The sequence below is a fragment of the Astatotilapia calliptera genome, chromosome 9 (assembly GCF_964374335.1).
Source record: "Astatotilapia calliptera chromosome 9, fAstCal68.1, whole genome shotgun sequence".
In the NCBI taxonomy this organism is placed as follows: domain Eukaryota; kingdom Metazoa; phylum Chordata; class Actinopteri; order Cichliformes; family Cichlidae; genus Astatotilapia; species Astatotilapia calliptera.
The window spans coordinates 25,095,823-25,122,212 of record NC_137430.1 but is presented as its reverse complement, the minus strand read 5'-3'; the positions used below and the strand labels follow the sequence as shown (position 1 = coordinate 25,122,212).

The 26,390-nt window shown below is 39.5% G+C and overlaps 1 protein-coding gene across 1 annotated transcript; it reads left to right on the top strand.

Moving 5' to 3' along the window:
• The first annotated feature begins 87 nt into the window (after window positions 1-87).
• On the top strand, window positions 88-26,163 carry apbb1ip (amyloid beta (A4) precursor protein-binding, family B, member 1 interacting protein). The gene is made up of 14 exons (XM_026180055.2): window positions 88-475; window positions 6,767-6,826; window positions 8,190-8,277; window positions 10,071-10,360; window positions 12,455-12,532; window positions 14,172-14,331; window positions 19,928-20,049; window positions 21,034-21,108; window positions 21,209-21,352; window positions 21,818-21,928; window positions 24,464-24,562; window positions 24,644-24,764; window positions 24,884-24,945; window positions 25,178-26,163. Exons 2-14 carry the CDS (start codon window positions 6,767-6,769, stop codon window positions 25,760-25,762), a joined length of 1,995 nt encoding a protein of 664 aa, XP_026035840.2. The 5' UTR covers window positions 88-475; the 3' UTR covers window positions 25,763-26,163.
• The last annotated feature ends 227 nt before the right edge of the window (window positions 26,164-26,390 follow it).

Here is a 26,390-nt window from a genome sequence, read left to right as displayed (position 1 = left end):
TTTTTCTCGATCCAACTGAGGCATTTCTTTTTTCTTTCAATAAAAAAAAAACGTCCCAATCTGCTCGAGTGGCTGTCAGTCACCCTCGAAGTCTTTGTGAGAAGCCACAACACATTTATGATTTCTCCCTCTCTGTCCCCGTTGGCACAGTTACAGTACAGTGCCGATAAGGAGCACTGTTAAGGAGAGGATGGATCAACGCTGCCCAGACAAGAGTGTTGTGAAAGTGCTGAACTCTGTAGCAGGAATGCAATGACAGGTCTAGACCTGAACTTCCGCGTTAAGCAGGAAGAAGCCAACAGTCAGACAAATGCAATCTTCAATCTGCTCGCACACCCAAAATCTGCCTGCATATGACTTTAATTTTTGGTGCCGAGCTTAATTAGGGAATCGTCTTTCGAAGTGGAGCTGATGTCCATGAAGCTGTTATCTTGAAACTTAGTGGCGAAGCAAAGGATTAACACATTTTAAAAAGGTGAGTTTCATCTCTGTTTGGATGTTGTGCCTTTGGATATAACGGTAACAACCGAAGCTGCTTTCCTCTGAACGCAGAGCGAGAACATTGTTCGTTGATGTCTGAGCACATTACAAGTGAGGATTGTGGTGGCTGTTGTGCTGAAAAACAAAACAAAATAAAAAACAAATGAGAGATTTGTTTGTAATATATGTATATTCAGCTACAGCAGAATAATTTAGCTTGAGGACGTTATGTACAGATATGTTGTAGATGAGAATCTTAGACATCCTGTCAAACTTTGTGAGTTACAGCGCGCTCTGATAAAAACTCTCAAAAGGTTTTGAATTTAATAGTACGAGAAATTAAAGAAAACTCTTTTTAGAAGATTTTTTTTACCATGTTTTAATTTGGTAAAAAGAATGTAAGTTCATATCTTTCCAACTGGGTGGACCCCGCTATCGTCTCATAGTGCTGCATGACTCAATAACCACATGAAACTAATAGGGCCGGCCTCTTATATTAAAGTTAATAGTGCTGTCAGTTTGTTGTTGATGACAGGAACATTTTGTATATTTGGCTTGTGGCATTTTTGGTTTTAAATCATGTCACAAAAATATGAAGTGAATTTGTTATGAGTTTAACTGAACGCATTGCTTTCAGAGCGATGGATTAAAAGGCTTTTGGTCAAGGGGGTGTTTGCTTTTTCTAAGAGATGTTAAGCAAGAAATTTTATTAAGGGTACTGAGTGCAGTAGGTTTGAGTCTGATTTGAAACCTGCTTCAGCAAACATTAGGGTTCTGATTCATTTTCATACTCTTCAGTGGTTTGTGCCTGCTGCTCAACCTCTAATTTGCCTACTTTGCAAAAAGAGCACATCAAGTCTTGTAAACACATCTGCTTAAGAGCCTAGCACAGAAATATGATCCGATCATACGAGGGAGAGTTTCTGTATGTTATGGTAAACACTGGAGTTGATGTCTGCTTTTGATTTTCTACCCTGGAGCTACATATGTGTGGCATGTAAAAGGCTGAGATATGTATTTGAGATTATTGGGGGAGGGGGTTTTCTAGAGGCTATAAGCTATAAGGTGCTTTTAGATTTGCTGTTTTTTATTATAAAAAGTACAACAGTACAGTTGCCGCTTTTCACAATGCGCTCATTTGACGCCCAACAATAACATTTAAGAACGCCGATAGGTCACAAATGCCTTTTGTCTGACAATAAAATAGTGAAAAGTGTGAAGAGACAGTGGCACAGTTTTGTGAATTGAAAGTGTGAAAATGTGACTAGAAGTTCACAAACATGAACTCTGTTGCGGTAAATTGATATATTGAAAGGCACAAAAAGCTACAGAGCTTGCAGAGGAAAAATTCCTGGTGTTATTAGTTTGGTTTCTTTGTAGAGCTATTACTCATTCATAAAAGGGACACTGGGGTGACTTTGAATAGTTTAGCTGTTCTGGTCTTCAGCTTTCAAGTTTGCAATTTTTTCCGGTTACTGATGATAAAATCTTTGGCCAGATTTCTTTAAGAATCCTTTAAAAGTCTGATTTTAAACGGTGCTTTAATCATGGTCGTTTCCTTGTGAGGTATTATTGACTATTTGGTCAAATGTAGGATTTATTGTGTTTTCTGTGAACAGCCAATTTATACAACTCCACAGATTGTAGAAATAATCAGTGTAGCTTCCAGATCTAAAACGCATTTGTTCTAGTAGCCACCAGGGGGCGACTCCTCTGGTTGCAAAACGTTATGTTTTAAACCCTCATTTAATTTAATGCAACACTAACTTTATTCATTATGTTTCCATTTATAGTAAAGTAGATGCTGAAGTTGGGTATATTTCACAACCTGTCAACATTGTGTTTGACAAATTGCTTGTTTTCAAATTCACAAACAGCTACTGTAACTAGGTAAGCTCTGCCAAAGTACACCAAACTCATCCCCTAAAGCTTGAAAAGTTAGAGTACATTATATTCATTAGTTTCTCTCAAAAAAAAAAGTAAAATTTCAAAGGTGGATTTGGTCATCTTTGACCAAATCTAGGATACCTTCAAGCTTCAGAATCCCCCGTCCTTTAGGTCACGTTTGAGTAAAACTAATTAGTCCACCCATAATCACACTAGTGGTGCTGCAATGACTCTGAGGTTAACACCTTTATCTGTGTATCAGCTGCAGGATCACACCTACAAATAGCACAGAAAAAGTCCATTCTTCACATTGTGTCTGAGATATTACTCCACTAATGCACACGTCTAAGACACTGAGGAGGGAGTGTGTTAAAATTGGGTCGATTTGTTTTCACCAGCAGAAGCCGTCTTGTTTTCACGGTCTGTTCCTTCTCACTTCTCCTCGCTAATCTGGGAGCGGTTCATTTCATGCATTTGGCGTCAAAACACAGCCTCTCAGCAAAATCTGATTGACTGACTAAACTTCTCTTCCAGTGACTTTAAAACTACTAACAAAAAGTAGCACCAGACGTTCAGAGATGGTGCGTTCTTTTACTCGAAACGTCTCACGCCGACCACGTATAGGTGAAAAAAAGTGACATAATGAGAACTGAGGAAGCAGTACCATGAAATTTGCAGGCAGCTGCTTGTGTCACCATTTCCGATACCATTTCAACATTGCAAGTTCCAGGAAGTTTACCAGTTACCACTTCCTCCTGGGGGTAAACCGTTTGTGTAAAAGGTGGAGGATTGCGCTCACGTGCTATAGCAGTGAGCCCCACATATGTACATCACATGGAAATTATGGTGCACAAACAAATTCTATCAGTGCGCAGAGGCGTTTCAGTTTATGAACCGTGCGATTTGATATATGACACCAGAAGATTAACAGTTTCTTGTGAGCTTCCAACACGCAGCATCTGTTAGATGTTTCAAACAGTATTGATCCTGTATAAACTCTTTCCTGGAACACAATCAGTCACTCTTGTCTCCTACACAGTGTCAATGAGAGATGTACCCCTGTGTCTTTTAATTAAATTCCAGCAATTTATTTTTTTCATGTTGGATCTAAATGTCATTAAACACATTCCAGACTCTGTGACGAGTGAAAGCAGGGAGTTAAACTCTGCAGCATCGCCCAATATTTTCCTCTCTAATGGACGCTACCACGCAGCAGAGAAAAAATAAAGACTAGAAGATAGCAATGCAAACATCTGTGCAGAGAATCTCACTGCATGAGTTAAACCAATTAGATTAGGGCTGATTTAACAAAAGAGGTTGCAGCTACCCCCACCCTTCCTCTTGCACACCCAGTGAAACGCTTTTAATTAGTACTTAATTCACAAAACCAGTCAGAAATAAGAAGAAAATGCATTACATAACAGACTCATACACGTTGTCATGCTTAGTCACCCTCTAAAGACTCATACAGAGGCTGAAAAAACACAATAATAGGGTAGCTCTTTGATGCTAAGCATTCTTGCAATATGAGGTGTGGCTTAGACACAGTGAGTACAGCGCATCGGTTTCTTAATCAGTTTAACCACACCAAACTTGAGACTAACCCCAGCAATTTATAACTGACCTGAGGCAAACCGAAGCTTATATTCATGCAGTTTAATCACAGTCCGTCAAAATGAGTAAGCCAGCAACACTCGGGTTAGCTGGTAAAATGTCTTGATTTAAAAAGTGTTGTTTTTAAAAAAAGGTCGCACTTATTTTATTGCTTTTACTTTGAACATATTAACAGTGAATCAGGTGTTACTCAGTAACTGTGCTGCGCCATGCTGACATTGTTGTGACGTCAGATTACAATATTGAATAATCTGCACAAAACATTATGCAAAGTGGAGCTGTTTTTTTCACATTGACTCACATTGAGATGTTTAGATAAGCTGGATGTGTTTGTCATCGTCACTCTATCTCAGAATGATAGAAGGATAAGATCTGGCTGAAAGCATTAACTGCAGCTGAGTGTCATATTCTTCTTTTATATTGTTTCACAAATGTACAAGTTCTGACCAGTGAGATCTTTTGACCTGATGATGGTGCTAAATGCACTAAAGATTCAGACTCATTCTAATTCATTAATAACTGCATAGTCTGCATGTTAAACAAGAATATTTATATCTTTCCCTTCAATCTCTTCAGTAGATACGTAGTAAAAGTCATGGAAATCGGTGATTAATTCTAATGCAGTCTTTCTGGTAATACAACCAGGCACAAGCAAATGTTTACTTGTTATTTTGTAGCATTCAGGTCAGTAGAAGGTGAGAAGGTGGAACCAGTGAATCCGGATGGTTTACTGGTCATGAAACTCCTCTAATGAATTAATTTAGTAGTGACAGCTTCAGCAGTTACCCACTCATACCTTATGTTAACAAGCCTTTAGTAATAATATATTTGCAGTCATGTGAAAAGTAGGCCACTACCACTATCCTCTTAAGAAGTAGCAGCCAGGTGCTGCTAACCAAATGCATTTGATTAACTGATCATGAGCAAGTAGGAGCATGTCTACAAAAGCAGATCTGAACTCTTCAGGTTTGTGTTAATGCAATGCCAAGGGAAAAAAGACATCAACGGTCATCTTAAAGAAGCAGTTGTTTAATTGTCCTTTAGTTTGTGAAAGGTTACAAGGCCGTTTCCACACACTCTGAAGTCCATCAATCTACAGTGAGAAAGATTATTCACAAGGGGATCGTTTGAATAATCTTCCCAGGAAACCATCACCCTGAGGTCAGATCATGCAATACTCAGAGAAACTCCAAAAAGAGCTACACCTCAAACTCTACCTCAGTTAGCATGTCAGTTAGCATAAGTTAGCAGAAGACTTGTTTGCATGGGTTTCCAGGAGAAAGCATGTTCTATTTAAAAACAGCATGGCAGCACTGTTTAGTTTAGAAAATTTGCATCTGAACAAACCACTCTGTATACAGAAATATGATCGAGTGTGTGAGGCCATCTGTCTCACACATGAAGCTTGGCTCGAATTTTGCCTTGAAATAGGACAAAGATCCAGAGCACAGCACCAAATCTACAACAGAATGGCTGCAAAAGAAAAGAATCAAGGTGTTGCAAAGACCCAGTCAAAGTCCAGACCTCAAGTCGATGGAAATGCGAGATCTTAAGAGAGCGGTGCATAAATGAGTGTCTTCAAACTCAAAGAACTGAAGCATTGATGTAAAGAAGAGTGAGCCAAAGTTGCATCTTTATCAATGAGAGACTGATAAAGTCATAAAGTTATTAGATTAGAAAAGATGGTTCTATAATTCATTGATTTATCGGCTGCACTTCATTTGCAGTACAGTGGTCATTATCAGAAACATGCTATACTAGAAGCAGAAGAATTAGGAGAGCCCACATGTAAGCAATATAAAGTAAGCTACCATTAGCACCACTTTAACTGGATGAACTCCCACTGACACCTTCAGTGTTTCTGTGGTACCACTCACGTACCAGCATATGAAAACAGGGACTCTGTTTTGACTGCACATTCCAGACCATCATAACATTTGCTTTGAGAAAAGAGGCTTCAAATAATACGTGCAGGGGAGACGGCCTACTGTGCATAATTACGAATGTAAATCTCAAGCGAGGCTTTCGGAGTGGTTTTCAAAAAAGGCACAGTGACCACGGTGGCTCCTCGGGCTGTTACTCTGCTTAAAATGAAAAACATAACCTTCATTATCCTGACATTTTGCTTCATCCATCCACAATGGGGGATGTATATAAATCTGTACCAGCCTGATGTATGAGTCCATTTTGAAACTTGATCAGCAGTTAAGAGCAATTTCGAGCTAAGCACATTGTGGAAGCTTGCATACTTTATGCTCTTCCACTTTCCTTAGGCATCATAATGTTGCATGCAGTTTTTTCTTCTTCTTCGTATAATGATTCAAACAAACACTGATCATACAACACGAAGCATGATTTCAAAATCCAGATTACTAAAGGACACAGCATAAAAAAGTCAACTCTGAATATGACAGAAAAGGCAACATAATATTTACTCGCTGCTTCACTCACTTGCTCCAACAAGAGACAACATGTTATGGCAAATAATGACTGCCTGCAGTTATGCATACACACTTTGTTCCTTCAAGTCTGGGTTGGACATGTTTCGCAATATAGCGTAACCTGGGGAAACGTATTACATCTGCAAATACTTCACAGCAAAGTAGCAGCACTGTATCAGCACTCACTGCCTGCACTTGCCTTTAACCATGCAAATGGACATACCGTCTGTTTCATCTTCATTATTCAGTGCAGCTCATTAATACATATTATAAATATTATATTTTTTCACATTGAAAATAATGATAATTTCTATATCTGATTATTCTATTGATTCTTTCACCAGATGGACGACATTGACGCCATGTTCAGCGCCATGCTGGGGGAGATGGACCTCCTCACCCAGGTGACTTACCAGCCATTGTTTGCCTATATATTGTTCTATATACTTATTCTATTCTTGTTGCTTTATAGCACAAAATACCCTTAGAGCCATCTTTTCAAAACACAAACATTGAATATGTAGGTAATTTTCAGTGGATGAATAATGTGATAGCTCCTGTCCGTTCTGGTGTGTATAGCAATTTACAAATGGTAAATGGTCTGTATTTGTATAGCGCTTTACTTGGTCCTAAGGACCCCAAAGTGCTTTACACTGTACACAATCATCCACCCAGTCACACACACAGGTGATGGCAAGCTACATTGTAGCCACAGCCGCCCTGGGGCGCACTGACAGAGGCGAGGCTGCTGGACACTGGCACCACCGGGCCCTCTGACCACCACCAGTAGGGTTAGGGTGAAGTGTCTTGCCCAAGGACACAACGACCAAGACTGTCAGAGCCGGGGCTCGAACCGGCAACCTTCCGATTACAAGATGAACGCCCAACTCTTGAGCCACGATTGCCAGCTAGACAAGTTGTAGCTGTGACAACAAAATAAAACAAAGACAAAACCAAGAACTGAAAGAGGAAAGAATGAGTGAATGACGCGCACCCTGAAGATACATTTTTCTGCTTCTTTTTTCCTCCAGTTTCCAATATCTGAAATAAGCGGGTGTCACGTTTTCATCTCTTTTTCTCCATTTAAATTTAAATATATTTAAATTATGTTGTATAGAATGTATTAAACATGACAGGATTTAATATGATACCAATAAAAAGTAGCAGAGGAGCTTGTGCCACTACCACATTTTCTGTTAATGAAAGGCATAAATCTCAATGTTCATGCAGCACATAGACAAAAATAAATTTTTTTGTTCAAGCTGCCCGTGATTAATTATCTCGCCTAAGGACTTAGAGATACTTTTCTTCTTCAGAGAAGATGACAAAGTAACAAAAACCCACCATCCTTAACTGAGATGTTCGTGACTGAGACGAAACACACTTTGTGGTCATGTAAGAACCATAAATACCACCATTTTCTGGAAGGGTGGGTTAAATGGCAAAACCCAACCGAGTAAAGATTACGCCTTTTTTTTCTCCCTCTTAGTAAAAAACCCCATTGATCACTTTAATGTTTTCCATCTCAGTTCTTCCAAGATGGGGTGTCATGTTGTTCATGCAGTGGGTACACTCTCACTCTTGCCCCCCAAAAGAAAAAAAATACAACTCTGTCCTCTGACATAATGCTTTAGAACAGTTTGGTTTCAGAGCGCTCAAACATGAAAGTGTGCTCCTCTGCGGTGGGGGGTGGGGAAGTATTTTGGCTGTGCAGAAATTGTATTTGCGTTCTTACAACCACACTGCTTTCTTCATTCTTTGTCTCAGAGTCTTGGAGAGGAAACGGTGCCCCCTGAAGCTCTCTCCAACACAAAGAAGGAAGTCAACTACTCCATCGGCTTCACTGACCTGAATGGTGACTTCACATTTTGACATTATGTGTGGAAACACTACAAAGAGCTGGGCGTTGAGCTTTTGTGCAGTGTCAACACCCGAGTTGTGCAAGGGTGGGATGTGTCGTGTGCTTGCTCAAATTAACAAGAAGTAGCATGGAAATACACAAAATAAAAAATAGAAAAGGTGCACTTCCTGGCAACTGAGGACACAGATTAAAGTCTAATTACTCACTGTTTGCCTCTGGCTTTAATAAGCTAAAAAAAAAATAAGCTGCAATAATGTTAGAACAAGGTCACAATATCAGCTGGTGTTAGCATTTAACTTTCCCTTTTTCTTCGTTCATTGTAAATGCCATTAAATCTTGTTAGAGTGAGTTGATAGGCTGTGCAGCACTTTATAACAAATGCCTGCCTTGAAGGGCTTTGCAAATGGAAAATGTCCTTGATATAAATAAACTATCAATCACAACAAATGGCTATGTTTTATAAAAGACTATAATCTACATGCGCTCTTGCAGCTCAGTAAGGCTGTGCCCAAATGCACGAGTGCAAACTGTTAATGCCATCCACTTTAAACTTAGCAAATGTATTACTGGGGACCAGAGTACGTGCAGCACAGAGTGAGAGGTAGATTAAATAAGGTGCTTTCACATTTGCGCTAAAGGGTTGCTAAAAGTTGCCTGCTCCACTCTGTGTGTAGGGTTCAATCTCACCATCAACACACATATGTATTTGGCTACAAATTTAACCATCAAAACAATGTGCAAAAGTTTTAATCTAACCTTAACGTATCTCTATATTAAGATAAGACAAGACAAGACAAGATTAGATAAGATAAGGGGTCAGGGGCCTCCTGAAATGTTTTAATCCTTAGGCAGAGGTGTAAAAAATACTCGGAAAAAAAGGGGGTTGGTCAAAGAAATTTTGATATGTTATCAGTTTGATCCTCACATGATCCCACAAAGATAGTTGAATAAGTACATGCCATTATTTTTCAAATAATGGTATCTGTAGTTAGCAGTGAGTCGAACAAAATTCTGTCTCGAATGCAAACTTTAGCGACCGTTAATGCAATTGTAATTGTAAACGCAACATCAGACTAGATGCTATAATTGCTCTGTGTGGGATGATGTTTATGCAGACTGGCCTAGTTATTAGGGGGAGATACATAAATAATAAATGGTCATACAGAGCTCAACACTCAATTACTAACAATACAATTATTATAGTAAGATTTATTTATTGTCTTTGGTTTCCTGTGATGAGCAGTTCTCCAGAGCTGCAACCCTTACCTTGAAAAGCCACAGTCACACACATTAGTTAAGTGAGAATGGCCTCAGAGCTGGACTCTTTTCATAGAAGTAACTTTAAGCCAAAATAAAGTAATCCAGGTTGCACTCGCTCCAAATCAGCAAAGGCAAATTATTTTTGACTGGTCTATAACATACAGTTACTTTTCTTTATAAATGTGTTAACTTAATAATGCTTTGAGGAATCTAAATACAGGACAGCCTACAAAAAGCAAAACTAAAATTTGCATGCAGACGAAACTGTTGCTTCCTCTACTGAATTCTGAAACTTGATTCCTCAGTGGAGCAATATTGGGAACATGAATGAGGAATAAAATGAAAGAACTCCTTTCATTGACTTTGTTTAATAAAACATAACTGAAAGGGGAACTTGTTCAAAAAAGGAAAGTTCTTCATAATTAGGGAAAAAAGGCAAATTACTTTGAAAAAGGAACAAAAGGAAATTCTATCCAACAATATTCTCTATTGAGTTACTTCCTGACAAAATGTTTCTGCTTCACCAGAGTCCCTTCATGAACTGGAGGGCAATGACTTGGACGCACTCATGGCCGATTTGATGGCTGACCTCAATGCAACGGAAGAGAAATTGGCAACAGAGATAGAATGCTTGAAGGCACCGTCAGCGTCTCAACCAGACTTCCCACCACCGCCCAAGGGCCTGAGCATCGAACCTGCCCCATCGCACATTTCACCGTCATCTGCAGGAAGCAGAAGCAGCAATGTTAGCACTCCTGTCCCTTCTGCTGCCTCCTCTTTAGCACCTCCACCTCCTTCTGGTGCAAAGCCCACAACGGTGAGTGAGCCCACATGCAGCAATTCTGCAAGTTTAAACCAGAGCATTAATCAAGGCTTGAGAGAGCTAGTTTCGAGGGCAGTGCCACAGGTCAGAAGGAAGAACCGTTTGTTGAGCTCCTGGTAGAACGAATCAACAACGTCACAATCTTTCTTTTATTTGCGCATGTCTTGGTTTACCATGAGTAAATGCTTTATAAGCCATGCGTGACAAGACAGTTTTACAACAAAAACATCACCAGTTTCCAGCACATAAATTTAAGATGAGTTTTGTATGTTTTTGTGAAACCTGGAAGAGTGGTATTGCTCTTAACGGTGAGATCATAGCAAAGTCGTTCCTGGATGGAGGCATCTGTTACAGTTACAGAGACGTGTGAGGCGAAACAGCCGAGGGTCTGTCTGGAACAGATCAAACACATACGGCAATGAGAAAAGTGTAACAGGATCGATAGCAAAGGTTGGGCTTGGAGTAAGGGAGGTAAGATGTGACAGTTTTGGAGGGGGGGAGGGGGGGGGAGGTAGACGGGAGCTTATTGCTTTAGCAGAGGTTGTTACCTCATCTGTCTGAGGTAAAAACACCAGCTGTGCTGAGGCAGCGAGTGCGTCACTGTAAGGTAGACGTGGACGAGTTCATTAAAGTTGCAGTCAGTCAGGATTTTCACGGGTGATTGCATCTGGAGAAAACAGTTAATTGAGATCTAGCAGGTAGGATTTAATGTCCGAGATGGAAGTCTTGCATGGAGATTTCAACACCCACACAGGAGGGGATGAAGTGAAAACAAGACATTACACCTCTTGAAAAATGTTGAAGTGCTACATCACAGAGATAGACTTGCTAGAGTTTGATCTTCTGACTCGCCCTTGGGACCCTTTCTGCAAACTAGAAGTACGTGTCATTACTTTCTTTTTGACACAGATACGACTGTCTTTGCACAGTGAAATATGAAGCCACAAACAGCAGCCAGAAAAGTTAACCCTAATCATTGGATCTGTATACAGCTTTATGCAACATAAACCTCCTAAATGATGTATAATGATGAGAGCTATAGAGCTGACTGGAACTGGTTCTATGGAAAAAGACTTTGAGTCGGTCACTAATGAGTCACAAAGGTCTCTAACCAAACAATCACGTTGTGTATTGTTTCTAAGGCCTGAATCCACACATGTAAACAAACCTGAGGCTACACATAGGAGTGGTTCCACTTGAAAGTAGGACCTAGGTGGGATGATAGGCTCAGCCCCCAAACACTTGACTAGTGTTTGGAAGAGATTGTGGTTTTGTTAAAGTAAACAGTTTTACAGCAGTAGATAATAATAGAAAGCTCCATTTTCTGAGCTTCCAGTGGTGGTACTGGTGTACTAGTGTTGAGCTTTGCTTCATTTAAAGGTGAAGATATACTTTACATGCTCTTATTCGCACAGATGTTACGTTCTGCCTTACAGTAAAATGAGCTATAAGTCATAACAGTATTCATAAATGATCTAGTGGGTCATTTTCACATTGAATCACACCTTGAGAGTGCGTCACTGAGGTTGCTCCTAGTTCAAGTGAACTGCAGTAATCTCATTAACCTACACATGTTGTTAACCTCAGAACACCCCATAGAGTGTCATTATATGGAGTAATACTACATAATGCAATTAAGTAAGAGTTGTCTGCTGGGAACTTTGTGTTTTACACCTTTGATGTACAATATCCCCCTCCTCATCATTAGCCCCGTTAAAAATTTAAAAATGACTCACAGAGATGTCTCATGCTTTCCTTTTTTCTTTTTCTTTCTTTTTTTTTTTGTTACAAAACTGCAATATTTTTTGTTGTGACTCACTTTATATGATAAGAAAGGAATTTTTGGCAACCTTTATTTTAAATTAAAAACTGTTTTCCTTGAAATTGTATATTGTCGAACAAATACCAGATTATAGCAGGATACACCCTAAATAGGTCGTCAGTCTGTTAAAAAGTGAATTAACACATTTTCTTTATGATTGTGAAGTTTGTTAATTTTCTTTTTGGTGCTTACATTGTACTTTTCTAAAAAAAAAAAAAAAAGTTGACGACCATGTACCATCTCATCCCTGTGCACATCTTATTCAGGAGGAGATCGAGGCGCAGATGAAGGCAGACAAAATCAAACTCGCTCTTGAGAAACTAAAGGAAGCTAAAGTTAAAAAGGTAAGACAAGCAAACACCGACTTCTTGTTTTGCCCTCTGAGCTGACGTCCACTGGCAAGAGTAGAGACGTATAGAATTACAGCTACCTGAACATTACTGTAAAAGAGTTAATGGTCAAACATAGCATGGGTTTCCTTTCCTTTTTTCTCTTTTGGAAGAGCCATCAATCACAGTAATGGATGGTTACTTTCATCCAGCCAACATCCCGCAGGACAGCGTGGTTTCCTGTTTGGGGGTGATATGTGGACACTTTCTCATCTTCAAAGCAGCATTCAAAAGCTCAGACATGTGTTCTTGCATGCAAAGCTACACTTCCAGAGCAGCAATTTTTACACAAAACCAAACTAGTTTCACGCAGATGGCATGCCATTCTTTTATCATAGATGACTGTGACTGATACGACTGCCAAGTTTTACTCTTTTACTCGTGATTTGGCTCTTCGCAGTGACCTAGTTCCCTGTTAAGATGGTAGTTACAAATTCTTAGAAGTGAAAACTAAAAAGGAACTTTTTCTAAAAAGCCATGTGTGCGTGTGGAAGCTGAGGAAACACGGGCCACTTTCATATGGATGTGTGTCTCTGGGTTCATAGAAGAGATACAGAAGTGCCAGGTGCACTTCCAGGAATTTCAGCAGAAAGTGGTCAGAGGACCACAAGTTTCAGATAAGCCCACTGGTTTCTTAGCATGTTTGGGGATATTTTTTATAAGATAGCATCTTGGGGAGAGGAAGTGCTAGGAGGAAAATTAAATTTCCAGCGATAGTTCATTCAACCACATGTCAAAACCCGACTGTTTTTCAAGGGAGGGTGAAACTGAGTGACTTGTGACCTGAAGCTCTAAATCCTTTTGTGATAACATCTCTGAAACCCCCATTTTTATGACAAAAAGCAAGCAACTGGCTGACCTTAGTGCTGTGAAACTCCTCAGCTTTTCCAAAGCAGGATTTCTTACCAGATGAGAGGAATTGTGAAACCACATGAGCCTGCAGGGGGGGAAATGCTTTGCTCTGGGGCAAAATTAATCTCATCCAACACTCTGAGTGAGGTGCTAAGACTGCAAAAAGACAATAAAGAAGAAATTACAGCAAAGCTCGAATCAGAAGACAGAAGTGCTGATGCTCGAAGTCTTCCAGTAAAGCTAACGTTAGGAGACAGAAACATCCATTTACTGTGCATATCCTGTAATTAAACTGGCAAGCAAACAAGCTGCATGTGCATAAAGGCTGGATTTAATGTCTTACACCTGCTGCTGTCCAACATGTTGAAAACCTTAAACTTAAACCTTTTGCTTTGTTTCTTGCTGGGAGTTAGATTAAAAGATGCTGGCTAAATCTAGTTAATGCTAATCTATACTGTAAATGGCTTTCTATGAATACTGTGAATGCAGTTCTGTACACAAGACGAAGAATGTGCTTGTTTGTCCAAAGATTACAAGAAGTATACAGTAAAAATGAGCTTTAACTCTTTTGCTTTGGCAAGCTAAGGTAAGCTAATCCAGTTTGCCATAAAAATAGAATTTTTAAAATCTAAAGTTGTGTCAAGAACACCAGAAAACATCACTTTTATATACTGGAATGATATTTTTTGTGCTTGTGTGGTAAAAAAAAAAATTTAAAAAGCTGTGTTTTTCTGTTTGACAGTTGGTGGTGAAGGTACTAATGAATGATGGCAGCTCCAAGACGCTGATGGTCGATGAGCGACAGAATGTCAGGGAAGTTCTGGACAACATGTTTGAGAAGTCTCATTGTGACTGCAATGTGAACTGGAGCATATGTGAGACCAACCCAGAACTGCAGCTTGGTGAGTTACCATAATATAGCATGTAAGCTACCATAGAGTAGATGCTATACAGTGATATGTTGATGGTGTTAACTTCTTTTAGGGTCAAATGACTTAGTCTGATGACCGGTCTGAAATTATCTGACAACCATCGGTTGCTAGAAAAAGATACATATTCCCTGACCGTTTGACAAAAAATGCTCCTGACTGGTTTGGTCAGTAACAAATTGCTGTGGTTGCATCAAGACACCATCTTGTCTGGAAACACTTGCTAAGTAACCGCTGAGCATTAGTGAACCAGAAACAGAAACCGTCGTGCAATTTGAAATGTGTTGACAGTTTAGCTTTTATCTTGAAGGTGATTCTCCATTTCTGGTTTCTGTTACACTTTAAATTTTTATTTTACTACTGCTCGACAAGTCAGTGTCTTACATGCAAACTATGGACAGCCATGGCAACTATAGCAATCATGAGGAGGTTTTTGGTGACCAATTTTATCAGCCAGCAACCTCCAACAGCCACTCACTAACTGGTTAGGGGTAACAGACTGGTGGTTGTATCATGGTCAATACAGGAGACAGTTCTTGATCAATGTGAGCATAATGTCACACCAAAAAACTCTATAGTCTTGACCTTTAAAATGTTCTCTGAATGAGTTTATGGGCCAAGTCACTGATTTTTATTCATAATGACTGAAAAGTTATGTCAGTTTTGTAAATTTTGGTTATTACAAGCGTCAGAAAGGAAGGAACCCTGTAAGGAGTCTGAAGTTCAAATCTCAGTCACTGTTAATTAATGGTAAGTCTAAGTTGAACTGAACAAAAGTTACAGGCACTATATGCAGAATAGCTCGGTCACATATTTCTAGGAGACTGTACTGTATAAAGCTGTGTGTCATCAGCATAGCTGTGGTAAGTGACACAGTGTCCGTTAGTAGAAATATATACTATATGTACCTTTAAAAATGCTGCAGTGAGTCTGATGGGAAATGCAGCCGCAGTATTGATGGAACCTTTATGGAAAATGATTTTAAGGCACCATTGCACTATGATTCAATATGTAGTTATTTCATAAGATATTTGCTGTTTTAAAAACCCGCAGACAGGTTAAGTGTTTTCAGGGGAAAATAAGAAATCTTTCAGTGCAAAGAAAAAGACGTTTGCGATTCGAGGAGCAGTTTGGAATAAATCAAAGAACTTGATCGCACGAATGAGTAACTACCTAAATGACATTGGCAGAAAATACAGAGAAAGATGTCAAAGTTGTGCTGACACCGCTTCACCGACAAGTGACATCTGGGTAATTTAGTGCAGAAACGCCGCGGCAATAAGCAATAGCTGAGCAGCAAATATATCAACAAAACCAGAAAAACACAGTGGTGGTATATTACTGTGTTAACAACGCCAGACTTCAGTGTGTTTTTATATGAACTGTCAAACTGTCTCAAACACACTCACACACAAAAATATACACTCACTGTACAAGGTGGGATATTTCATCCTGGTCGAGATGATGGACTGTGTTTTTATTGGCACGGTGGCAGCCAAACTGCACCGAGCTCACAATGAAACACTGATCTTACTCCCATCCATCTCTTTCTTGCCCTCCTCCTCTCCTTTATATTTATATTCTCTGTCGCTCACTTGCTTACACTCACACGAGGAGTGTAGACAGGTGGGTTTAATTTGCTGTATCAGACACTGTCAGTCATCCTCCCTGTCATGCGGAAATAGAAGCCTTATGATCTCAGGCCTCCGTCTGAGCTGTCTGTGCTATATTTACTTCGGCTGCTGGGCTGCACCTCCATTGGCGGTACCATCTGCTTTTTGTGTTTTCTTACCACTTTATCAGATTTTAACAGAGATAATTGGTGTTTTTAAATAGCCATTTTTCTATATCATACACAGAGATTTGTTTTATTTCATCCTGAAGCAGTTTTAATCAAATACTGGTGGTAAAACCATTAACTTTTGTGAGCAATAAAATATGAGTCGTTATTATTTTGCTTTAAAGAAATTTTATATGCTGTTGTGACGCACAAAATTAATGGCTAAGCGTTGAATTATTCAATTTCTTATTTTAAATTTGAAGATGAAGAATAAGAACATGTTAATCCACTGCAGTTTACATCTTTAGACATTCATCATAATTATATAACTTTAATAATATATTATTTTGCTGGGGACTGTGGTGTGTAGAAAATATTACTCAGAAACAGAAAAATCATAAATTGTTAATGACTGTTTTCAACAGAGGATAAATACACGCTTTTGACAACATGAGAGGACAATGGTACAGAATAATAAACTTTATCAGATTGGGATATATATCATTAGGTTTTTTTTCATAACACTTGTTTTAAAAACGTTTTCCTATCAAAGAATGTGTCTGTTAAAGGGTATAATACATGTAAAATAAAAATAAAATCTTCAACTAAGACTTTACTCTTGGTACGGATGGAATAAATCAACAAAGCACTCTCATATATATATCATACTGTACATAAAAGATGGACAAAACCACTGTGACATCACCTATTGGTTTAGACTAGATTGTCTAGATTGTCTTTTTCACAATAATTTTTAAATAATTTTTCGGACATTTTTGCCTTTGTTAGATAAAACAGGGAAGATTAGACAAATGTGGAAACCCAGTGAGCTAAACTACCAGTCATGACATTTACAAGTGAAGGTGGAGTGCTAAAGGTATCAGCTAAAGCTAACTAGCTTGACTGAACCTGCAATTTAGTTATAAGTGTCATATAGAGAAAGTAATAAAGTACTAACATATCACTCTCAACAACTCTGAAAAACAATTCTTGAATGGAGGAAATTAAATTCAAAACAAGCCATATTATTTCTCAAATAATTACCGGTATACACAAATGCTCTTAAAGTAACAAATTAGATGAAATGATACCTAGCATGTAGATAGCAGCTATGCTAATGTTATCACCAACCTCTTATTTGAAGCAAACAATGCAAACGTCAAGCCTTTGTACAGTTAATACAGTACAATACAGAGTTTTTGTTGTTGTTTGTTCGATTTTTATACAAGGCATGTATTTCAACTGTAAATTTGGGCATATTACATCAGCCACTGGATTTAGCCTCTCCATTCTGAGCTTCAGCATTAGCTTTTTGGCTGTCAGCACACTACATCATGATAATGAGAGAGACATGGCTTCGGAAAGATATTCCAGACACCCTGAATCAACTAGAAAGTTTTTTATGTGTACAAGGAGGGGGATTTATGTGTGTCTTCTTCTTTTAAAGCAAGCCGCAAGTGGCCATTAGAGGAACTGCAGGGTTTAGTAATGTTTTTAATCTCAATTTCAAGTTAAATTCCTCTTCCTTCATTTTGATTTATATTCCCACTTCTATTTGCACCTCATGATAAAGATGACATATCTGCTGCTGGTGCAAAAAATAAGAGCCGATGTGCGTTTTTCCCTTTGGTCAGCACTAACCAAATCATAGTTCTTGGCTTAAATTAGTCGTCTGACACACAGACTGCTATCTATAGTGTGCCAGCCATGCAAGAATTCCTCTGTGTGCGCCATTTGACTCACAGGCACAAGAGTGTTTGGGATTTTGTGTCACCTTTGGCTAACTGCACAGAAAAACAGCTCCAAAATGGAAACAGTTAATTCATTTTTAAACCCTTGAACATTACTAACACTGCAGCTGACCTTTAATCTTCTTCAGCAAAACGTCAAAGCAAATCATGCCCAAGAAACACCCACAGAGCTCAACGAGCAACACCAGCTTTCCAGAAAATCTCCGCTGTCATACATTCACCCATGTGCTCGCCATGCACACTACTGAAAAGCACCATGTGGTTAATGCAGTTCAAAGGGACTTTTACTCCTAATAACTCACTCCAGCAAGCAAAGTCACACCATCCATTTAATGATTGTAATAGTCAAACTAGTCTGGAACCCTGGCAGCAATTTATTTAATGCCTACCTCTGCCTCAGCTGGTAACCCATAATTTGAGACCAGGGCTAAACTACATTCAAAGGGCCAGTATATGATGGAGATCTACAGCACCAGGCATGTGGGTGGGCAAAGGAGGAAAAAGGAGGAGAAGGAGGAGGAGAAGGAAAAAGCTCTTAATGTGTTTTGGAGGTTTAGTACCATTTAAAGTCCTGCCAGCAAATGCTGGAGGTTGGATTTTATTGGGTCCTCCGTTAATTCAGCTCATTTGAAATAGACAATTGTAAAGCTGTGCGACTGACTTTGAAGCAAGTGCAGCTGATTTAAAGATTTCGCGATGGAGTGATCTACTGCGGCGAAGCATTTGTTTTGACTTGCTTCATGGCACAAAGATAAAGTCTGGCGTGCTTTCTGGTTTGAACAATAGTGCACCGAGAAAGTAAACTGGAGACAGTTTAATCTTCCAAAGTGGCTGAGCCAAACTATATCTCATGGCTGATTGAAGAGAGATCAGCTGGATTTACTGCAGAGATAGAAAGAAATAGTGCTTTACTTAAATGTGCTAATAATATCTGACATTCAGAACCACCACATGTTGCATGAAAGGACCAGCATCTGAGAACAAGGGAATAAAAAATAAATTCCTTCAGCTTGCTTTTCACCTCCGGCTCTGAAGACCTTGGACTGCTTTCTGTCATTTTAGTTTTAAAATGCAAAAGTGGGAGGTTACTCTACAGTTCCTAAAAGCATGGGGAAGACCAAGGAGGAACTTGCAGAGGCTGCTATGCATGTATAGCTAAATATATTAGCAAAAAATAAAATACAGAAGCTGTTTTTGTTTTTTTTTTATTTTTCAGAGCAGGAAAAGAAACGTATTGCTCTTTGAACCTCAGGCTGCTTTAGCTTTGCAAATGATGACTGTGTTAGAAACAAAAAGAGAACTACTTGTTTCCTTCCGTTGAATTTTTTTTTTTTTTTTTTTTTTTTTTTTCCTTCCGTTGAATTTAAAACGGACCCCGATGAAGGTTCAAAGCAAAAAAATACTAATCTCACAATACAATTTTTTTTTAAAATAATGGACTTTTGTCCTCACCAGTCATCTAATCACATCCATTTAGATGTGAGCCTTTCTTGACATTTCACAGGGTAATAATATTCTTTATTTCCACTGTTGTCCAGTGACAGCAGGTATAAATTTTAGTGATATATTAAATAAAGCTAAAATTAAGTAAGATGAAGCACCACATGGATAAGCTCCAGCATTAAAATCATGGCTTTTAAACACTTAATTAGAAGGTTTCTTTTTCTTTACTTTAGCTTGATACTTGATACTGTGGACATATGTGTAACAAGATATTGAACTACAGTTTTTTAGGAAGTAGACAAATAACATATCAGAATAGAGACTATAAATAGCAATATGTGTGTCATACGCTTGAGAGACTCACTCAGGTCTGGCTTAAAGTCGCTCTGGCCCTTTGGTACCTTAATATTCTCCAGTTCAAGCCTCTTCATTCCCCTGGTGTGACTTTGCATGGTGGAATTTCAAAAGCTAAACTATGTGAAGAATCTGTCATCTCATTAAAAAAACAGTACATCAAAATGACTCTTCTCCAGCAATATTTCACTATGAATGTGCCAGACTAATAAGTTATACATCTATTCTTTTCTTTTGGCAGAACGGGCGTTTGAAGACCACGAGAACCTTGTGGACCCACTCTCAGCGTGGACAAGGGACAGCGAGAACAAAGTACTCTTCCAAGAGAGACCAGAGAAATATGAGGTTTTCAAAAACCCACAGGTTGGTCTACTTCAATAGTTTCTCTTTTATAAAACTATATGAACCTCTATAAATGAACACTGATAATAAGCAGCGTTCGTGTGGGATCTCACACATCCATTGGGTGAGATGTGGTGTGGCTCCTTATTCTTGGACTGAATTTGTGCAAATCTATCTGCACGTTGTTTCAGCTCTGCGCCGTCTGGTTGTTTTCACCTTCTCAATTATGCAATGTCTTTTCGTCCTTGCGGCACAACCTCTTACGTTTATGTCCACACTGCAGTATATCAAGCGAAACAGCTTCAGGCAAAAAAAAGGAGATCTTGGCATGTTTGTGATACAATGAGACCCTTTAATATCTTACAGTATTTAATGGATTCGGTCTGTTGGCAGAGGCAAACAGCTGGGTTGGAAAACCAGTGAAGATTTTCTCGTTTTTAAAGTATTCCATCATGTCTTCCATGTCTTCCAACAAAAGACAGATCTCTTTCATACAGTATGTCCTTATTCATTTACTATTTGAGCTTTTGACATGAACTACCAAATAGATTTTCCCTCTGGGCTTTTCCTCACAATGAAAACATACTGGCTCGGACTATGATATGACGCCAAAGTATTTCACTCATACAGAGACAAAAGGGATTGAGACCCCGATGTTTTTTGTTTTTTAAAGGTTATATGACTTCTTCTGCTCTTTTAGAGAATGATATCCTTTAGTTTAATTCCTTAACCCTTAAAACCTTGAAGGTAGAGGAGCTAAAACTGCTCGTTTCAGACAGAGGATGAACCGACAAGCTGCATCAAGGCCCAGTGAGATAAATAAGCTTTTTTCTGAATTGTTATTCATGCAAACCTTCTTCATATGATTCCAAGAAGAAAAGAACTGAGCTGTAAATAAGTCTAATAGGTCCAGTTTAAGTTGTTTTACAAAGAGGTGGCCTAACCAATAAACCAACATGCCCGTCCCTAAAGCAATAATTCAAGCACTTTGTTTTGTTCCTGCAGAACTTTTATCTGTGGAAGAAGGATAAGACAACTCTCAGAGATATGAAAGATAAGGACAAAGAGTTATTAATACAGGTAAAACACACTCACATACAACCTATAGGTGTAACATCATCCATAAGGTGACTTTTTCCTATTAGTAACTTACCCTTTCATCCCCTCCTCATCTCTGCAGGAGAACTTCTGCGGGACTTCCATCATCGTGCCTGATCTCGAGGGGGTGCTGCATCTTAGAGAAGACGGAAAGAAGTCCTGGAAGCAGCGGCTCTTCCAGCTGAGGGCCTCGGGAATTTATTATGTGCCCAAAGGGAAGACCAAGGTCAGGAGTCAAAAGGAGAATGCAAGAGAGAAAACACACATCCAACTGCTAATGCTCTGATTCAGCCGGCCTCAGACATGCTGAACAGAAGTGGTGAAAGATGAAAATCCCACAGATACAGAGATATTTTTGCTATGTCAACTGAAACCCTAATGAAGTGTAATATCAAGTTTTTTCATCTTTCCAAGGGACTGTTAAGAGTCTTTCAGCTTTATTAACCCCACTTTTGTGTTATGCACCGCTGGATATAACTGGGGTTATTACTCCCCCTCTGATACCTGCAGTGTACTTGCCACATATCTCAGATCTTTTGGCAGCTCCTGCTCCCAAATAACCATTTATGCATCACATTATACCCTGCTACTGCATCTGTAGGGTAGATATTGAATTTAGTTGGCACAGAAACAGGTAAATGGCAAAAAAGAAAAAACCCAAACCGAACAATCGTCTTTTGTTCCCTTTCAGTCGTCCCGTGACCTCGTCTGCTTCGTCCAGTTCGACAACGTAAACGTCTACTACGGCAAAGACTTTAAGAGCAAATACAAAGCTCCAACTGACTTTTGCTTTGTGCTGAAGGTAAGGCTGCATATCAATTCAGCTCGCTTCAAAGCCACACGCCACACGCCCTTTCATTGTGGACCAGATAAACGCAGAAGCTGCAACTTCCTTCACACTGTGTGCTACACTAAGTGCTGCACTATTTAAAAGATGCTAACCAAAGTGGTGAGCGTGGCAAGCCCTGCAGCTGCCTGCATGGCTGGAAATTTTCAAAAGCAATTAATACTTCGATTTAAAGAAGTGAAACAGCACCGTTTTGTCCTATTTAGTCTCAAAAGTGGCAAGAATTTTAAGAAACTTCCTACTTCTTGTAATCATTTACACAAAAGTACTTTTTGTCTATTTAAGAGTGATTTTAAAGTGTAATAGTGGCAGTAGTTTGAGGTACTTACAGTAATCATTTAAGGGTAAAAAAATGCTGACGGACGCAAAAGCAAGAATTAGATGGTTTGCTGGTCAGTGTTAAAGGGATGTGAAAGTCTGCTTTTTTCTTTTCCCCTATCTTGTCTGGGAAACACTAGAATCAGCAGATCCCATTAGACTAGATGTTGAGGAGCAGAGCAAAAAGAGCTTAGAGAAGCAAAGAAACTGAATTAGCTTCAAGTGAAAGACAAAATACTCGAGGCTTGGGTTGAAGGGAATAAGGCGCTGCTGCAAGGGCAAACAGAAAATTACCTTTCAGAACTCCAGCCAGGTTTCAACTGGCCTCCTTACCTTAAAGTTAAACTTACAAAGTAAATACAGTAATAGCTGAAGCTGTTCTTAGCTGCCAGAATGTTAAATTAGCGTTTTGACAGATTGATGAGGTGGCGTTTATGAGCTGACAAAAAACTGCTGCAATTCAAGGACGACAACAGAACAATTTAGCCTCATCAATTTGCTGTTAAATATTCAGAGGAGCAGCCGGAGGTGATCTCTAATACCACCCCCATTATGAATAACCAAGCTTCTATAACTCATATTGTGTCATTACAAGGTAATTTAACTTCGGCTTCAGGGAGGGAAACAATAGACTGGGGGAATTAATGTTACAGTAAGTGTTTATGGTCATAAAGTTGGCATATGTGGATATCTTCTTGCATGGAAGCAACAACAAAAGCAAAACGAACATCAGCCTTCTCACTAGTCGCAATAATATTGAATTACATGATCCATCGGAGGACTGGTTTCTGTTCACACCTGCAAACAGAAATATCCCACAAAACAGGAAGTGAATATATATATTTATTATTTATTTGACTTGCACCAAACGATCTGCTTCTAGACCCACGCTGCCCCCTTATGGCTCTCTGTAATATCGAGGAGAAAGTAAACAATAGCAACAAGTAGGTCACAGTGTAGCAGGTTTAGCCTGTCGTTGCCTCAAAACTAGCTTAGTGTGCATTTAATATAAGTGACTGTCAATATATTTAATTAAGATAGGGTTCCTGTAATGAAGCAGATTTGTGCAGTTGGGTTTTTAGGACATAAATTATCATGGAAACTTCAAGCTAATTTCTTGAACTCTTTAAAATCTGTACATCTGAGCATGAAAACAGTCATGAAGACTCATAAATTATTAATGCTTTTATGAGAAGATGAGACCCTGCATGTGCATAAAACTGTTCAGGGTTTCAACTTACAATCATTTTAAATCCTGATCAATCTGCCAGAATGGACACGAAGGAACTGGACCACTTACTGAGTTACACCAGCTGTTCAGCCATGGAAATCCATACCGTTAAGCTCCTGGTGCGCAGTTTTTGTGCTGATGTTAATGTCAGAGGAGATCTGGAGCTCTGCACTTACTGAGTCACCAGAGCCTTGGCCACTTGTACAAACTATGTGCCTCAGCAATCAGTGAACTTTATGTGGTTTGACACTTTGTGGCTGAACTGCTGATATTCCTTGTTTGCAGTTTGCAATAATCCCATTTACAGCCAATGGTGGATTATACAGGAGAGAAGAAATTTAATGAATGACATGAAAGACCTTATATTTAATGGTAAAATAAGTCCTAATTGGCTATGGGTTGTTATTTTCAGTTGTTAAAGTTGTTAAAAAACATTTCTTTGGACATCGCGAGTTTAATTTAGAAGGTGGGATTGATGCAATCCGGCTGATCACTTGCCACATATACATAACATCTACAGGAGCCATGAAAGCCTCTGGTCCACAGTTTTTGTGCTAATGCTAAAGGAGCTCTGTAATATTATGTGGTCTTGCTACAGTTTCTAAACACTACAGTTTGTAATAACATAACTTACAGCTGATCGTGTAATATTGAGAATGGAAGATATTTCAGAAACGAATTTGTTGCAATGGTGGCATCCTGTTGGAACATCCAAATTCATCATTCAAATTCAGTGAGCTCTTTAGTAGAGAAAAAACATCCTTCACAAATGTTTGTAAAGCAGATTGCACAGTTAGGTGCTTGATTTTATACACCTGTGGTGATGGGACTGAAAACACAAGGAATCAAAGATTAAAAGGTGTGGCCCAATGTTTTTTCCATGTGGTGTTTTTGATTGGCTGATCAAAAACGTATAAACGTATGTGGCTTTGCCTCTGCAGCATCCTCAGATCCAGAAAGAGTCTCAGTACATAAAGTACCTCTGCTGTGATGATATTTGGACCATGAACCTTTGGGTGACTGGAATACGGATTGCAAAGGTAAATATGAAAACTGTACAAAATACAGTTTTTCCTTAAGCAAAGATACAAAATCGGGTTGTCTTTTTCTTTTTCTTCAAGTACGGGGCATCGCTGTATGAAAACTTTAAAACAGCAGAGATAAAGGCTTCTAACTCTGTGTGGACGAACCGCAGCACTCCATCGAGCTCCAATCAATCAACGCCCTCACCCACAGTCAAAGGTAGCATGACATGCAATTTCTCCTTCACTGATTGTTTCATTGATCTGATGCAGTGATATTAGCACACACTTTTTCACTTGTACTGAAAGTTCACTTGAGTGTTTCTCTTCCTCTTCCAGCTAAATCACCAAACCAGGCCAACGGTCATGCTACCAAGCCGCAGCCAGGACCTATTTCTCAGGTAAACAGCACTTCATCAGAAGGGAAGCATTGGTTAGCCGTTATTGTGACTGTTTTTATAGTTTAGTCTATAAAAACAAACCATGCATAGGACAAACTGAAGCTAGCTCCTACATTTCCCATAATGCCATCAACACCATTTATCCAGTACAAGCCCTCTCCTCTTCTTTTGTTTAAGAATCTTTTCCCTTCCTGTCAATCTTATATCATTCAATTTTATTCTAACTTATCAGAATCCAGCTCCACCACCACCACCACCATTAGCCGAGGTCCTCCCCCCACCACCCCCAGACCCAGTGCTCCCTCCTCCTCCCATGGCTGCCAAGACTGCCTCAAAACCCACCCCCCCAAAGCGGAATCAACCAAACAACTTCCCTCCACCTCCACTTGATATGGACAATCTCCCTCCTCCACCACCACCTCCACCCACTGACGACCACTTAGAGGCTCCGCCAGACTTTCTTCCACCACCTCCTCCAGCTACTGGCTTTAATTCACTGCCACCACCACCTCCTAGTTTTGGTGGCGTGGACCACTCTCTGCCCCCGCCACCACCAGATCCAGTGTCTTTGCCACCACCTCCACCTGACCCAGTGTTTGTAGCTTCTGGGGCTCCACCACCACCACCACCACCTCCTCCACCACCACCTGCTGCTCCTGTCGCCACCCTAAGACCAGCTGTGAGGACCTCTGGGTCATTGAAGAAGGTTCCTCCGGCTCCACCAAAGAGGACTGCACCAACGCAAGGAGGCGGAGGAGGTGGAGACTTCATGTCAGAACTGATGCTAGCCATGAGGAAGAAGCATGCAGACCAGTAGCCTGAACAGAGAACTTGTGGACTATAAATACAGAATGAACTATGCCTGCACAGCCAACAACTTAATCAGCCTTTTCTCAAAGATGAAGCTAGTGGAGTTCTCTGTAGATTTCCCCTTTTAGTCATTCATCCTTTTTCTGAACAGCTTCCAAGACAAAAACGAGTTAACCTTTGAAAAAAAGTTCAGTTTTGAAAAGCATTTGAAAACGTTGGGCTCAAAAAGACTATTACAGTTTGCTTTGTCATGCTGTTATCATACTTCCATATTGTATATATATTTGCATACATAGCTGTAAATACTGTAAAAACACAGTCATTGTGTTACCAGTAAATATACAAGTTAGATAGTTTGTTTTCATTTGACTCTTCAACCCACCTAAATAAACCCTTGAATCTCCTGGCTATGCTGCACCATCAAGATCTGTATTATTAAAATATGTTGTTGCTTTGCTGGACAAGTCGTCAGTCTGCCGCAGGGCCAGCACAGTCTAGACCTCATGGACATGGCTAAATGCTGTGCTTCCTCCCCTCAGACAGGCTTTTACAGTAACCACCTGCAGTCGGTGCTTGTTTGTGGATCTCTTTGCCTTTTGGAGCAAATATATTGCCCAACAAATGACACATCACAC